Source organism: Fulmarus glacialis, unplaced genomic scaffold (genome assembly GCF_000690835.1).
Source record: "Fulmarus glacialis isolate BGI_N327 unplaced genomic scaffold, ASM69083v1 scaffold3707, whole genome shotgun sequence".
In the NCBI taxonomy this organism is placed as follows: Eukaryota; Metazoa; Chordata; class Aves; order Procellariiformes; family Procellariidae; genus Fulmarus; species Fulmarus glacialis.
Window position 1 is genome coordinate 42,108 of NW_009223658.1, and position 17,628 is coordinate 59,735.

The 17,628-nt window shown below is 44.4% G+C and overlaps 1 protein-coding gene across 1 annotated transcript in view; it reads right to left on the reverse strand.

Annotated features, from left to right (window-relative positions):
- The window catches only part of PITPNM2 (phosphatidylinositol transfer protein, membrane-associated 2), a 36,655-nt gene extending 32,119 nt beyond the window's left edge, over positions 1-4,536 (reverse strand). Inside the window, exons 1-2 of the mRNA XM_009581863.1 lie at positions 4,386-4,536; positions 245-349 (exon numbers count right to left, since the gene is read on the reverse strand). Coding sequence (XP_009580158.1) covers positions 245-349; positions 4,386-4,446 — 166 coding nt within the window. The 5' untranslated portion in view covers positions 4,447-4,536. The remainder of the gene's footprint in view (positions 1-244; positions 350-4,385) is intronic.
- Positions 4,537-17,628: the final 13,092 nt, after the last annotated feature.

The window sequence follows — 17,628 nt, forward strand, 5'->3', positions numbered from 1 at the left end:
GAATCCTGGCTGTCGCACAAAGGAGCCTAACCAACACGGAAAATAAAAGACAATCAAGAGCTATCCCAACTCCCACTGGGCAATTCTTTTTTGGCAGCACTGGGCAGTCATTTTTATGCTCTGCCTCAGCTTCTCCTTTTGTGAGATGAGGATAAGAAGTTTTACCTTTTTCAGACTGTGGCTGTAACAATTGCCTGGAAATACTGTAAAATATCACATGCAGTTTTTACTTAAAAAAAATTACCCTGGACATCATCGCATTCGGGGGTTTCAATTTTATCCATCAGATCATTGGAACTCCATTTGGTTATTTCTTTCGGGAACATTTCCTCATTGTCAGACAAGTCCTCTTTAAAAAACAGATTTTTTTGAGAGTCACACACACACAAATATGTATACAGACAAGAGCACAGAACAGAATTTTAAATAAAAGTAAGGTCCCATAACTCTACGTAATCTTATAAACATTTGGATGGTTTAAGTCATAATAAAACATGATACTTTACCAGCTTCTGTCATATAGAAACCAAAGCACCTTTTGCAAAGTAAACAAGATGTTTTAGTTGCATGTTTTTAACAAACAAAACTCCTAAAGCATGGAAAAAATAACATGGATTTTTAACACTACCATTTCAGGTACCAAGTTTGATGTTTTTCTTGCCATACTGATGATGCTAAAGCAGCCAGAATGCTCCAGTACAGGAGAGGACAAAGCAAGACCTGTTTGAAAGCTGTGGGATGTCTTTGGGGGAAGCAGTGAGAGGGATCACTATTGTTAATAGGACCGAATACCCAAAAAGGCATGAGTAATAAAGGAAACGTGAACTCCCTAGGCTATCTTTAGCCTGATTTCCTAAGGAGATGGAACTTGTTGGATCACACTGAGTGCATGTGTCTGCCATTTCCCTCCTACCTCAGGATCTTCTGAATCCCCTGGCTCAGTTCAACTACAGTTGATAAACAATAAGGGTCCCAAAAATATCATGTTCCCAGAAGTGTAATTAAAAGGAAAAGACACATAAAGGAGAGACCCTATAAAACACCCCACAGTAGTATCCAAACATAAGAAAGATTAATAGCCTTGCTCTATAGCAGGCATCAGAGGAGTTATGCCAGGTTAGGGGAGAAAGGGGGGCTGTCAGGCAGGCGACACTGGAAGGCAGGCTTGTGCTTTGCGCCCACGCCGCGTGGCGCTGGGCTGCAGAGCCCTAACTCACCGCAGTGAAAGCCTGACACAGGCAGGAGTCCAGCCTTGCCAGTCCAAGGGCCTTTGCTGGAACATCCACACGGAAACAAGCAGCTGAGCCCTGCGGAGGCATCACTAAACAGGCCATTAGCAGCCGTAGCACTGGAAGAATTCACCCCAGTGCCCCCACCGGACACCCCCCACACCCACCCCCATGCCTGCTGGCCTGGGCTAGGTTACCCCAACACGTGCGGACTCCCCCGGGAGAGGCTGAGCTCGCTCTCAGCCCAAACCTGAACACAGGGCGGCCAGTCTGGAGCTGAGAAAGGGCTCGCGGCAATGTTAATGTCAAACCAGAGGTCCTCTGAGACAGCAGCAGCCTGATGGCTCCTTTACCGGGTGAGAGCACGGACCCAGCGCCAGCTGGGCAGGGCAACACGCAGCCCTCACGCTTCGCGCTTAATCCTGGCAGGTTCCGGGGAAGGAAACAGAGCCCCGGAACTCCCGCCTGAACCCACGGGAAACCAAACAATGGCAATGCAAGTCTTACTAAGATGCCTTTGGTATGGGTTGCTGGTTCCTTTTTTCCCCTCCTTTCTCTTTTCTTTTTTTACATTGAGCATGTATCTTTTACTGTTACAGAGGTTAAGTGCTTTCTAATTTATTTATTGTTCTGTGCTTAGTATTTCTTTCCTGAAAATTTTGGGCTTGTAAATTTAATAAAGAGTTATAAACATAATAATAACAGCAGTAATTACAGATGTCTTGAAGATCTAAAAGCTGTAATCTTCAGAGTCCCAGACTAGGATTCCCCCTTCCCTGTTGCTCTACAGTTACTAAGAAAATAATTAGTTGGAAGAATCCTAGGATGGGGAACAAAAAGATTATGAAATATATTCATCTTTCCAATCTGAGCAATGGCTTAAAAAGATATATGTATTTGAAGGGGACTAAGTGCAGAGCCAAGCAAAGAGCGATTATTTTTAGGAGTTTCTATTTACACTTTGACCATAAAAAGAGAGCGACCTGGAAACTTTTCATCAGCATGCCATTTCCTTTTTCAGCTATGGAAAAAATGTGAGTAAATCCCCATTTCCCTGCACAAGGGAGTGCGGAGCTACCTGTTCAGAGCAAGTGGAAAGCACAAGCATGCAACACACATGCTGGCAGAGAATTAAGAGGAAGATTGCACTCAAAGCTCCTCCAGCAACTTAATCTAAATATTAAACTTATTTCCTTGAGAGGTTTAATTACAGCCCTTATTGCTGCTCAAGTGATCATTGAATGGGATATTACTCCTGTTATTAGCATTTATTACAGGATAGATATTAGATATTACTGTATTTGTCACTATCTTTACCAGAGTATGCCAGTGAATGAGGATGAGTGGGAAGCCAGTGACAAGAAATCTTCTTGGGCTCAGGTTCCGCCCACTGCGCTGCGAGGAAATGTGTGTGTACATATGGGAAGCACTTCCAAGGAACTCTGCTCGCTGTTGACTCACATCCTGATCTGTGCCAGTTCCCATGGTACCGACCCCGCAAGCCTCCCCGGAGGATGCGCTGCAAGCGGTGCTTCATCCCTGCTCACAGACCTGGGGCTGGGACATCTCATCTGCCGGCCAAGGGACAACAAGAGGTCCCTCCCGAAGAGGGGGCTGTGTTGAACGGCACACACATCGAGGCTTCAACTTGTAAGCCAAAATCCCATCAGACTAGGCAGACTTCTCAAACCCAACTGTGCAGATTGCAGAGGACAATCTGTACGTAAATGGAGACACGCTGTGTGCTAGTGGAAGAGGAGCTGCTTTTTCTGTTAGCAAGCTCCTAGAAGTATTGCAACAGAGGTGCTGATACCAACTGTGGCACAAGGCTCATTTTTGTTAATTCTCCTTCACAGGCCTGTTAGGAGCACATCAGGGATTCCCTGGGGGCCTGGATCCCAGGCAGAGCCGTCTCTATCTCAATTTTATTACTGAGTAATTAAAAAGGCAAAAAAGAGGGGGGATAGCAATGATGCCGTTTTGATGACTCACTTCTCTTTTCTTGTATGTATATTGCTACAATAAATCCCTTACATAGTTTCTGTAGATGCTACATAAGTTAATAAATAGACACGCAAACTAAGTTAGCCCTTCTCCTTCCAGACAAGAGACCCATTCATCCCCTGACTTGCACGCATCCTGGCCATTTAAGCTGCTATTGTGCAAGTCACTACTCCACAATAGCATGCCACTTTCTACCCCAGAATTTGAGATACATGCCTAAATACTTGATGCGAGAACTCTTCTGGAACATGATACTATCAATTTTTTGAGACTGAACTTTAGCTGAACATCGGTGAAATCCATCTGAACGTCAGTGAAATTCTGCTTTACAAAACTGGGGCGTCATCTTCTAACAAGTGCATTTCACAGAAAGGTCACCAACTTCATCAGCACACGGTGCGCATCTAACTTAGATTAGCATTACAAGCCGAGAGGAGTCCATCTGTTGTCAGTAGAGACGGAGCCCTTCAGGCTTAAATGCGCATTAAAGTACAATACATAAAATGGGTGCAGTGGAACAAAGCTTCTTCACACACACATGCACAGAGGGAAAAAAAAAAAAACACAGCTTTCTGCTAATACGGACAGTCAAAATTACTTTGAGAATTCTGTACTCAACACCAATTAATTTTGGCACCTGAAGTACCTTCCTGCATTTACTATTGTATTTCTTGGAACGGGAGAATAAGGAGTTAATAAAGCCAAACTTGGGTCTCTTCAGGCCCAGACAGGACATACCTGTTAATCATACCTCCTACTGATTAAAAAATAAATTACAAAAATAATCAGTTATACTGAATCAGAATCATTAGGACACACCCACAGTCCAGTTAGTATTGCTGAATTTTACCCAAACTCATTTGCACCAAATAAAATACAGCTCCAAAGGTTAAGACTGTTCAAGATCCCTACAAATAGATCACACTGAATCTGAAATGTTGCTGCATTAAATATAAGAGTCTGCTGGGTGATGCTGGGGATGCTTGAAGAAGCTGCACTGATGCTGCACGTATCTTGGTTAGAAAGGAAAAGACTTCAAACAAAGCAAAAAAAGTCTCGCTTCCTTCCCGGATCACCCCCCACCCTCATGCCTTCCGTTCTCTTACCCCACCATTTCAGGAAACAAACGATGGCAATTTAGGCTCCACGTACCATGTGCATCAAAGAATTCATCATCTGAGCTGTCATCTGAATCTCTGGCAATGCTCTGCATCCTCCACTCGGAGATACTATGGCGTGAGGGACTTGCTGGAAAAAACAAAAAAGCCCTATGCGATACGCTACATCGACAAGACGGAGAGTTCCCAACATGATCTTTGCTGGAGGAAGAGTCGTGCGTTCTCTATGAAAATTCACTGCTGCAACATTGAAAACACAAAACCCCGATGATGCTGGTGTGATGTCAGTGTACCGCTTTACAGATCCTGCTTGTTTACTGTTGTTAGAACCTGCCAGCAAGATGCTACATTAAAGCAAGCTGTTTGGATCACTCTTATGCTATTTTGAATGGCAGCTATTTATAATTGTTAGTAGGACGTGCAAAATCAGCTGGGTTTTAAAGTTTGCAATTAGGAAGGAAGCAGGCTGATTGGAAGCTTTCTTCGTGCCTCTAATCAGCACACAAACCATGCCTCTGCTTCGCTAACTTTCGGGCGGGTAGCTAAGCAGAGCAGCCTGGATAGAAATAATCTGTTTTCTGGAAGGAAATTGCTTCCACACAAATTGGATTAGAGATCTATTTAAACTTTAAACTTGAATGATTTAAACAACATGCTATCCAACTACTTCATAGGGAGCTGTCAGAGCAGCTGTCCTGACGGAGCGAGGAGAAAACCCAACGGTCCTTTTGGTTCCTGTTTGCCCTCCTGTTCTCACACCTACCTGCTCCCTTTCATTTTCCCCTCCAGAGTTCCCTGTGCTAAATATAAACATATTATGGCTTTTTTCTTCCTTTTTTTTTTCCCCAGACATAATTTAGCAATGATCCAGCCTGAACTCTTCTTGGCTGAACTTGTTAGAGAACAGCCGCCTGCTGAAAGTAGCACTGTCCAGAGAAAGACGAGAGAGAGGGTTTCTCCCCTCTTTCAGATAGTTCTTGCATGTCACACAGCGCACACAAAGCGCTTGCGGCAGCCACCTAACGTAACACTGCAAAAACCTGAGGTGACTGACAAATTCTCATTTAGCATATACAAAGACGCTGAAAGCTTCTGGTTACTGTGACAGCTGCAGGAGCCGTTTCATGCTATTGTTGTAACAGTGTTCAATCTGTAAGTCAAATTCTTCTAATTTTGCTACCCGGTTGTCACATGGAAAGGGGATGGAGACCCTGTGCAGAGTCATCTAATTGCAGCTCAGCATCGGCTCAGCAGCCCCCAACTACCCCACCGCCCACCCCGTAGGGAGCAGCAAGCGAGGAGGTTGGCAGAGCAGAGCTAATTCACGCTGGAGTGACGTCAAGGCACTCGCATAATAGTGGCTAAAAATAGAGCATATAATAACATATGGGATGGCGACAAGGGTCCTGCTATCACCAGAGGTCTCGCTCAGATGGTATAGAAAGGACCGAGATCTTTTGGAGAAAAAGCATTGCTTTTTTCAGCTGGAGGTAGCGGTAAGTCAAGACGCCCTCCTTGCTTCCATATGTTAATATGCTGCCAGCACGAAGAAGGATTAAAATATCTGCATGACGTACTTCCCAGCACATCACAATTCATTTCTTTCATTACTTTGTCTTGTAAAAGCTGAGACATTCTGCAGTTTAAAAGAAATTCATGCTTTGCTACCAGTCAAAACCTTCAAGTGAAATCCTAAGAGGTCTGAAAACTACAGCTTCCAATGAACATGTCAGCAGTGGAAGAGGGGGTTCATAACAAAGAGCATGAGAGACGGGCACATCAATGTAAAATCCTGGTGCAAGCAAAGCAGCCAGCATTTTTATCTTTATATAATGATTTATGAAGCATCTGGTAGGTTCTTCCCTGGGGCTCACTCCAGTGAGTCATCGCGAGGTAAAACTACTGCTCATCTCTCGTGATGAAATCAGTGATGGAGTAGTAAATAACAACGGAGACTCAACTCACAATATTTAGTGCATCTGAGAGATGGAGAAGCTTCACTCACCTAGATGTCCCCTTCCACCGTCACTGGAAGAAACGCTGCCCCTTGGGGTTTTCAGAAAAATCGAGATTTTTTTGCCTCTTGCTGTGAGAGCTATTAGCTGCACTTGACTAAAAAGAGAGGGAATTGCTGAGGGTTCAAGCCTTTTGTCTGTAACTCGCTGGGGATTCACCCCTTTGTACAGAACGGTCCGAGGAAAGGAAGAGTTTATTACAGCAAAAAAAGGTGATGGCCTAGGGAAAGGTGAATGACAAAATTCAGGACTCAAAGCTGAGTCCTTACAGGGTGTCCATAGCAGGGGCTTTAACAGCAAAATCCTGAAAGCTTCCTGAATGGTACTTAAAAGGGAATATAAACACAATCCATGGGCCCACCTAATCCCAGGCTGTGAGGTTTGGTCTCCGAACAGCTACCGCACATCATCACCAGTGGATGGCAGCAGCCCCCACCCACTTTTTTGGGGGTACCTGCCTTAATCTCCCCAATAGCTAATGGGGGTGCTTCGCTGTGTGAGCTACACTGCAGCACCCATGGAGCCAAACACCCGCTTTTGAAATGAATGGCATGTAGTAGCGGGTAAGCCCGGCCAAGGCGCTCCTGGAAAACAGGAGGCAGTTAACAGCGACCCACAGCCCGGCCGGTCGTGTGACGCAGCAGACAAGCAGACATCCAGAAAAGGAACACCGCTGAAGGACCAGGCCTTATAAAAGCCACCAGTGGCTCTTGGGTGACAAGGACTAACTCCCTCTGTGCCGCTGTTTGTTGTCTTCTGAGACCCAACGCTGCTAGCCAGCTGCTGCCTGCTCTTCTACCGTTTTTTCATAGTTTCTCTGCTTGTGAGATCGGCAAGAATTCTTCCATGTGCCACTGAGTCACAGTTATGGGATTACTAGAAACATTCTCAAACCTGTAACAGGTCACCTGAGAAGACTGAGCCTGCAACACCAGCAGAGAAGGCCTCTCAGTTTTAACTCACAGGAGAAATATGCATTGTCCCAAAGGTGCCAGCCACAAGGAGGCATGGTCCTACCTCCCAAAAGCCCAACCTCTATGCAGTTCAGAAGAGCAAGTCATTAGCAGCATCTTACCTCCTCTCTTTGAAGATCGTGAGGACTTGGAAGAGGTGGACCACTGCTTGGTGAGTGATCTCCCAGAGGCTGTTTCGCTATTACCAGCGGCGTCCTCTGTGTCAACAGGTGAAACTGTGTTGGCTTCCACATCCTTCTCACCAGGAGTGTCTTTGACACCGTGCTGCTCAGTATCATTTTCGCTGCAGAACTGGGCCATCTTCTGAGCCAGCATCAACTGTGCCTCCTTCTCCAACTGCCGGATATCCTCAATGGTGAGCCCATACCATTCGTCCTGCCAGCACCAAGCCTGCCGATGGGCACGGACCATGACCTTCCGCAAGCCTGCAAAGCCAAAATGCCCCTGTCACCAGTGCTACAAACTGCAGGAATTGATGTGTTCCGTTCTCCAAAACCTCAAGACACCGTGGCAAGGATATTACAGTGGCATCAAAACCACAATGCTATGGACCTTCATATAGCAAGCGTCAGGATGACAAATTGGTCACTTCATGTACTTTATCTCCTCAATTCTTGCTAACCAACCATGCACTGAAAAATTAGCCAGTCTTCTGTGACTGCTTTCAACTTGGGAAGGGATTTCCTAATTCTGGATGGAGGACTTTGTTCTGTGACTGCCTGCTCCACCAAGGAAGAGCCACGCATAGACCACAATTGCAACTCCCATGAAGTTCTGGGAAGTTGTAACATTTGGATCTGGCCTTCAAAGTGAAGTATGTTCTCAGAAGGGGAAAAAAAAAAAAAAAAAAAGAAAAAAGCCAACATCAACAACAAAAACCACTGATTTTTTTTAAGGAGAGTTTCAAGTGGTTCCTTGATGAACACTACATAGCCCACCACAATTGTTACGACGGAAGCACATCCCCCATCAGCAGTGGTAAGACTAAAACCCCTCCTTTCCTTGGAAACCTGTTTTCTGCACCTGCTTTTTATATATCAGCGAAACAGCATCACAAATATGAGCTTCTGAGATAATGGGATGGGAAGCAAAGTAAGGGAGGGAATAAAGATGCTTTATTTTGCAGACATCATCCGTCTTCTGCTGCATGAGAAGAATGAAGTGGGTAAAGCCAATTTAAAATATTTCAACACATCATATATTTGAAAGGAAGAACTGTCTCCATATCAACACACAATGCTCCTGACCAGGCAAGAGAAACTTTCCTTCAAGACTTAAACTTGTTATCTAACATCATCATACCACCAAGACTTTTAAAACAGTCACTCAGGATTTTCAACCAGTATTATTGCTTAAAAGCTCACGACAGGTCAAAGCTCCAAACTGCTATTTATTACTGATGGAAGCACACAGCAGTAATGGTGCTTTTAAAAGCTTCTATAAATACTGACAAACTAATCCTCAGGAGCCCTTCTGAGAAGGAAGGAGGGGAATAAAAAAAAAAAAAAAAAAAATCAATTAATATTGTCCCCCCTTTAATTACTGGAAAACTGAGGCAGAGATGGGTTGAAGGACATGCCAAAAGCAGCAGTGGGATTTGTTGTCAGTGGGATTATGGATCCACAATCCTCCTGTGGATCCTCTGGAGCAGAAACATACTGTGCCAAAAAGCTGGCAGGCAGGGTTGCCGTCCTCTCACTCTAACGAAGACCCTGGCCGAAGACCACAGGCCACACCACCACCACTGCTCTTACAATATAGAGTGCAATCTACACGCAACAATAAAATCACTTAGCTTTTGGGAGCTGCAGAATGAGCTCTCTAAGCACCACCAAGAGGAAAGACGGCCCTCCATTTCCAGGAGCACGGCCAAAGCTGGATGGTCCCACTGCGTGCAGGTGTTTCTAAGGTGCTTCATCGTCGTACAGAAAATCTTAGATCTCACAGTTCCTATGATGTTCAGCCTAAACATCCCTTTTGTTTTCAGCAATTACTTTTTTTTTCCCCCTAAACATATAAAAAGCTTATTTTTATATGTTTATTTCCTTCCAGGTGTGGGCACTTCATTGTCTGCTCTCTTTGGTTAGTTCTTAATGCCAGTCATCACAAGTCAACCTATCAGGAGGAAACAGCCATTGAGATCAGCAGCTATCGCGATGGACAAGCTCAACCTGATCTTCATTTGCACAGTAAGATTAAATCTATCAATATTTCATGCATTTCTCTGCCTGACTTTCAGAAGGGAGCTCCACGTAGGAGAGGCAAGTGTGAGCCAGCAGACTGTGACCTTCTGGGGGCAGAACAAAGGGTCTTGGCAACTTCATTCTGTTCAACCTTAGTTGAGATTCAGAGTTATTTCCCCTACCAGATTACTTTTTGCACAACTACAGGAGAATGTTTTAGCCTCTTCACCTCCTGTTATGATTGACAATCAGCAGAGCTTAAAGATGAAGATTAAACTCTCATCACATCCACACTGAAAGCCAAGAAAACATTTCCCTTGCTGTAATTCAGTCACCAACACCACAACCATCCTTGGGACTTCCACATCCACAGTGTCCACTTCTACTTTACTTGACACACCTTGAAAACAGACTGTGATCAGACACAGAAGCGAACAGCCCCCTTGCTCTCATCCCAAGGCTTCCTCCATTCCAGGGCTCAGCAGCCTCCGCTCATGCTCCTGGATCCAGCCTTGATGTATCAACGCACCAACTCCTCAGAAATCCTCTGTATAAAGGCACAGATGCCACTGACCGCATATCTTAGTTTTAATGGACTAACACCCAGGGAACATGAAAACCACTTGGGGGTAAAAAAAAAAGTCTCCCGAAGTTCTCCTCTGCCTTCTTTCACTTCATCTCTTAGATCACAAAAATCGCCTGTATTCCTTCCTCCCAACCCACAGACCTCTCCATCTGCACTGCTCACATCACTTTGATTAGACATCCCAAATCACCCTTCCTTAAAGCCTTGTTCTTTTGAAAATAGGATGGCATTACAGGGCTTCACGACTGTTGTGTCTCTATCACTCTAGATTCGTTATGAAGTCAAAAAGACTGAGATTATTTTCCTAGGCTCGGGCTTTCACCTGGGATGTGTAAGCGATGCCACGTTTCTCTTTCTTAAACACAGGGGGAAAACCTGGAAGAGAATGAGGCTGTCCAGGTACAAAAGAAATTGAAAAAATAAAAGTCACGGCTTGCAGAAAAAATCTTCGCTGCTAGGGATGGAAAACTTGAGCATTCCCTCAGTGCCCAGCAGCGAGTGTATCACTGAACTGATCTTCAGCCTGCAGCGCTGAAGCCTCCCAGCAGGCAGCAGAGACCCAGAGGACACACCGAGCGTCCCCACGCAGCCACATGGATTCAAGATCCAGCTACAAATGACTGACCTCACCTGTCCAGACACTGCTTCCCTCCCTGTGCAATGGAAAAAATCAAGTCTTAAAGAATTTTTTTATCAAAATGTTAGAGAAAAACAAGTTTTTTATTTGAAAAGTGAAAAGGAGGGGACAGATCAGACCCAGAAAACAGAGTGTAAGTGGGAAAAACTCCCTTTTTAACAGATCAGAGACCCCCATCAGGACAGTGCTGAAGGCATCTGTGGTCCAGTTAGCTTTCGTTTTTCCCTCTGGCAGGAGAGGAGGTACAAACGTCTCCTGCTCAGCCTGAGAAGTCCCTGTCCCACACTCAATCCCACACACTGTGCTTTCAAGCCACAGCTCACGGCCGGCTACAGCCCATTTGGCAGTTTGCCTTGCAAACCTGTAGCATGCTGCCCCCGGGTAGTGGGAGCTGGCTGGGAGGACAGGTTGGGTACAGCATCCCACCGGTCACTTTATTCCAGGTCAGACAGAATGCGACAAACCCAGTGGAGATGAGGCTCTGGGCAATGCAACGCTCCTCCATCCCCCCTGCCACCACCTTCTCACCCACAGAGCAAACAAACCCAGCAGTATGGAAGAACTGCAGGGTAGGAGATGGTCTCACAAAGAGGTATCCCTGGTGTGAAGAGAGAACCGAGTGGCACAGGAGAATCAGGGAGGATTTTAGAGTAGGTTTTCCCCCTCCACCCAGTGTGCACTACGTTCATCTGAGCCTTCTTTCCCAGAATTGGAGGATAACTCCACAGTCTGGACATGCAAGTCACACAGTGAAGTCTATCAGAAATAATGGGAACAGGTTTTTTATAAAGATGCAGGTACCAGCTGATTTCAGTAATATCAGTAGTTAAAAAGACTATTACTTCTCTAGAGCACACAATAATTTGGTTTAAAAAAAACCCAAGGAAACCACACATGCACAAACATACACATGCAGATTGAGTTCAGAAGTACCCGTCATTGTTGCGTTGATTTAATTATAACATTTCCTACTGTGTTGTGCAGAAAGATCATTTGCGAAGAGTCTAGCAGGGTGCAAACATTTAAATCACTTGCCTTTCAACTCACCACCTCAACAACTCAGAGACTGGTTGAATCCATGAGGTGCTGACTCTTGTAAATGATTTGCCTGCAGATTGTGGTGTTGAACTTAATCTTACAAAAGGAAGTGTAAATGACCATGAGACAAGCCAGGACAGAGAGGGCTCTTTAGCTGAATTTAAAAAGCTTTTGTCTATAGTTCTGGGTTTGTTTTTCAACATGAAGTAAAAATAGTAAATGTAACAAAAACTCAATGCAAAAACCCAAAACAGATCAAAAAACCCACCACCAAATCCTGCCCCAAAACCCCTCAACTATCCATATAAAGCAACTGTTCAGACACCCATCAACTGTGTACCCAGTGGCAACATCCCAAAGCATTTTATAATGCACTCTCACAATTTCCTGGCAGCAGATAAAAGATGCCTGATTTTCCCTGTGCAACACTATTTCCTTGATAGTCAAAACAGATCCCATAACCTTCTCAGTACAGTTCTGGTTGTCTGAATGTATCCGATCAAAGGCAACCTGCAGTTATATCTGCTTGCTCAGACCACTCACCAAGAAAAGCCTGTAGTCACATCCACATCACGCCTACCCTCGAAAAGACAAAAGTCTACCTGCAGGCCCCAACAGGCAGTAGCCTTCTGGATGAACTTTCTCATTTGAGTGCTTTCGTGAAGCAAAACTTCTGCAAAAGAGCTTTCTAAAACCACTTCCACTTCATCACTGTGCAACAATTTGGGTATATTTAGCCTAAGATGCAGTGGCTTAGACAAAGCTCCAGTTACTGGGATGGGAACACACCTTGCCATAGTATATAATCAATAACCCATACACAGTCAACATGCTTGTTTAACAACAAAAGAATCATAGCCCACGTGCACCATTAGGAAGCAAGTGGGAGCAGAACATTATGCAGTGCCAGTCCAATTAAACTTAAATTCTATGGGAAAGGAGTAAAAAAGCATACAAATATTACAGCCAAGTAGACTAATAGCCCACAATTTTAGTCCGTGCCTCAGGCTGTCAAAGCACTGAGTAACTGTCCAATTAGTCATCAGAAAAAATGGCTGTTGCACTCAGTAAGACTGAGAATGTTTCAACACCATCCCCCAGCGTCACTCCCTCCGCGCTCAGTAGCCTTTCTACATATCACAATCCATCCATCACTTAACTCGGACGTGCTCTTCTTTCAACCCATTCTCTAATTTTATTTTGCATCGCTAAGTACTGCTCCCCTCCTTGGGCAGAGTTTGGATCCCGCTCTTGGTTTCTCCCTCCGTTTTCTTGCTGCTTGGTGACCCTGCACAGAGAGACCTAATTCCCCAAGAAACGAATTCGCAGGAGCTGGGAACAGACGAACCAGGAGAAAAATGCCAAGGAGAGGCCGGCCCACAAGAACATCTCTGGCACCTGAGAGCGTGGTCCACCATCAGCTGCACAATGCACAAAGGTCTCCTTCTGCTTTCAGTCACCAGTTGAAATGACAAAACTGGGATCAGCATATCAGCCTGGTCAGTCATGTTGTAGCCCATATCTTTCCAACTTAAACATCCTCATACCTTGCTGTCTTTGGTACTCGTGCTACGGCACTTTTCCCACTCTCTAATGGCTTCCCCATGGCTATCCCATCGCAGGGGAAGGCTACACATCATCTGTAGATACCTAAAGCTTTTGCTTTGACTTTTCACTCACTCAACTTTGTCTTGCCTTAAAGACTTTTCTGATTTTATGCTTCTTAACCACTTTGAAAAACAGTATTTGCCATCATTTTAACAGAGTGGAAAGGCTTTTGAAAGGCAGACAATGAGCTGGCTCGGCTCTCCGCAAAGCCTCAGTCAAGAGGAAAATGGCAGGCAATCATTCATGAAATACAAAAGAAACATTTCTAAGGGACCACAATTTAATCTATGCCAAACACCTCTGAACAACTGGAAGAGTCACATGCTTCTTTTTCATTTAACAGATACAATGGAGTTGTTATTCTGCCCCCATGTTTTGCAGTATACACTGAATTAACCCATGTCACCGAAACGCCAAGGGAGTTCATTGCAGAGAGCCACTTGTAATATAGTCTATAACAGGTAAAACCTTCCATCTGGGGTAAAGTAAAACCAAAGAAGCTTTAAGAAAGCAACCTGTGACTATTCAGAGAGCAGTGCACACTGTTCTTCACTGCTCTATCAGTGTTTTCCACATTAGCTCTCAGGAGCACGGTATGACTGAAGAGAGCTATAGAATTACTTACTTATGCTAGCATCAGGCACTTCAAAGAAGCTTTGCATGTAGAAAGGACAGCTGTAGAGGTCATGTAGGAGGATTTACTGTGTAGAGAAAGCAGATGGCATCCTTTACACAGCCTTTCTTTGGCCTTCTCTTTGCCAAAGGACAGCCATATCTCTGCACTTTTTTTGAGATGGGAATGCTTCTTTAAAACATTCTTTAAGTTTTCCACCTGGCCACAGATCCTGTCACTTGTGGCAAGGCTCAGAAACTATATCAATTGTGTTACAGATTTTCTGCAAAGAACAAATTACTGCCAGCACTGCTACCACCTGGACTGCCTCCACTTAGTCACTTCTGGGACACAACACCACCTCCTTAAAAGCACTGAACTAAGAATGATGCATCGATCAAAGCAGCACATTTACTCACAACTAAGCTGTCAATGACCCATGGTGGATTATAGCACAGTGAGGTGAGGAGCCCTGAACACCACAGCCTGGAGGACAGAGATGTATGACCACATAGAGACACACCAGCCCTGCCACAAGGCAGGTAGAAACTAGGGACGCTCCAGGGAGTGGTTTTCTGGAACCACTGAGGACCCACAAATGAAGCTCATTTCTTTGAGCAGCCCTTGAGGATTTTGTTCACAATAAAGAAAACCGGCAGATTTTGAAAATGATCTGGAAAAGTTAAACAGACAGATCCTTCTCTAAAAAAAAGAGAATGCAAGATCTTGCCTACACAGGACTTGAAACCCTTTCAGTGGCTACACGTGGTTTGGATTCATACATACCACGATTACAAGTGATAGAATAACATGATTTTTTTCTGAACTGACCCACAGCTCTGCAAAAAGAGTAATCAGATCTGAGAACCTCTTCACAGACATGTCTTGGGATATGATACATTGCACATACCTCACCTCTGTGTTTCAATTCAGAAATGACATTAAGGAGTTGACAGTGAACTTTGCAAGACTGTAAATGCTCACCAACATCATGGATAAACCTCTCGATTTTCGACTGCATCCCCCAGTATCTGAACTCGACTTTACACAGTTTATATGCACACATGATGGGGTATTTCCCAGGGTTGTTCTTGTACTCTTGAATCCAGTCTTCTGAGAGGGGGCCTCTTTTAGTCTTCACTGATTTATACAGCTTTGGATCCTCCTCAGCTTTGTATTCATGTGGAGGGATAGGATCTTTAACAATATCAATAGGATCTATAGAAAGAGAATAGAAACAGTTAGACATTTCCTCTTCCTGAACAAAAGAAGAAAATATAATTTCTCAGGAGTTATTTCTGTTTTAGTAAGTACCAGAAGCATTACAGCAATTTTGTTTCTTTTTACTTAAACAACTGATATTTAAATTGTTTATACATTGCTGCTGGGCAGTGATCAGCTCTGCCAGAGGAACTAGTACGCACAGTTCCAGCAAACAGAGGCTTTGCTCCAAATAGATGTTTTTGCCCACAGTGACTGCAGATTCACAGCACTCTGGCAGATGCTCACTCCATCTTTCCAGCTCAAAAAGATCTTTTGCACATTCCATCTTTCAGCTTTTCTAATATCACTCACAGTTCTACAGCTCTGTCTCATCTGAGGCTGTTAAATATACTTGCCCTTTCTTAGCACTGTTATGGAAAAGGCACTACCCACTCAACCTCTTATCTTTGGAGTCCATCAAGTGAGGTTACTGGTAACTCCTCACATGCTATTGTTACACCAGATGTACTATGGAAGGCAGAAAGTTTAACTTAAGTCCTAATTAACATTTCAACAACAGAGAAGTGGAAACTGCAATGGGAGCAGAGTGAATGAACGTATTTTAAGGGTCAGGAACCCCCACCCCAGACCTCAGCAGAAACATCTGAAGTTTGGATTGAAGGGCAGGATCACACTTCCCAAGAAATGACAGCTCTTCTGACACTTCTCAGTGAGGCAGCATGACTCAAGTCTATTTCTTCAGTACTGAAAGCCCGATCAGATGGGCTTAAGAATGAGGACAGTCAAACTGAAGTTCAAAACAAAGAAGTTTAAATTAAGTAACACTCAAGTAAAATTGCACGGGGTTACTGCCATGTCCTGCACGTCAACAGCGCTCAAGGAACCGGAGCAGCCACTAGATGTCCTTCCCCAGAGCTCCCACCGCGCCAGTGCAGCAGGGGACTGCCAGAAGCCGGCCCGAGCTCAACGCTTCTTCGGTCTCAGCAGCTTCAGAGCAAGGGATGCTTCAGTCCCGCGTGGCTGTAATTGCCAGCACTCCCTGCCACGCAGTTAGGTCTCCGGCAAATGCCATGGGCACGGACCACAATGGACAGCAAGGCAGAGGAATTGCTATAACACTTGCCATTCTTTGCCTTTTTATAAGATGTTCCCTTTTGCCTTTTCTCATTAAAGCCCTACATATGTAAGACTCATTAACCCAATCTGCCAAAGACAGCTGGGAAGCTGAAGTGTTAACCTGCACGAGGGCAAGACTAAAAGGAGAGGAAGCAAAAATGAGATACACCTTCATGTTTCAGAAGTGCGGATAGGAATGATTTTCATATACGCAAAGGAGCTACACAATTATACAGCAATATTTTCCTCTTCTATGGTTATTTCTACTTATTACCCTCAAAATCATTAGATGTCTTACTCCCCTTGGGAGCTGCACAAATAAGACAGGAAAGCATCAGCTTCAATTTACAGAGGGGGGATTCAAATTATTTCCATGTGATTTACATCAATCCTAGAAGAGAACTCAGGTGTCCTCACTCTACTGGATGTAACCCTACCCCACAGCCTGACACCAACAGGGGTGCAGGTGTATGTTTAGGGCAGGGATGGACAGGCAGATGGGACACACCAAGCAACATCCTTTACACAGCAAAAAAAAGCAGAATAAAGGAAAAAGTAAAAGAAAAAGGCTATTCACCTAGAATGGTTTGTCTTTTTTCTGCAGGAGAAAGGTTGAACACGTTGACATGCTCTCCTGGATCAGTTTTGTAGTACGTCTCAATATCAATAGAGAATTTCTCCACAAAAGGACACGTATACCTGAAAACGAGAACAACGCAGCTTAGAGTAAATCCTACTCGGCTTGGCAAGTGGAGAAAATGCTTTCCTAAGATGTACAAAAGTCAGCCTCAAATCCAAGCCAGCCTTCACTCATGTTTTACTTCAGACATCCTTAAAACACCGTCTGTACAGATTGAAGAGATTTTCTTTAATAACTTAAGACAGGAGCTCGCCTCGGACATGTGGCTTCACTGGAATAACTCTGGTTTAGTAAAACTCCAAGCCCACAGGAAAAGGGTGTGCTCCCCACGAGGCGTTATATGGATTACAGGTGAGAAGATAGCAAGTGAGAAGATAGTGCCCCAAGCAGTTACTGGAGACTGGGCACCCACATTGACCAAGAAACAACTTCCCAGCTGGCAACAAGCAAGCAGAAAGCCCGAGGGGACCACCAAGTCATCTCACTTCACAGAGACACTGACAAAAACCTGCAACTTAATTTGACAATGTCTCCTCCGGGATACTATTAGCAGGACAGACTGTTTTTAAAGGAGCAGTTTTCAGCAAGGAGATAACTTTTTGGGCCCGCTATACTAACAAGTTAAGTTATGACACAGATACTA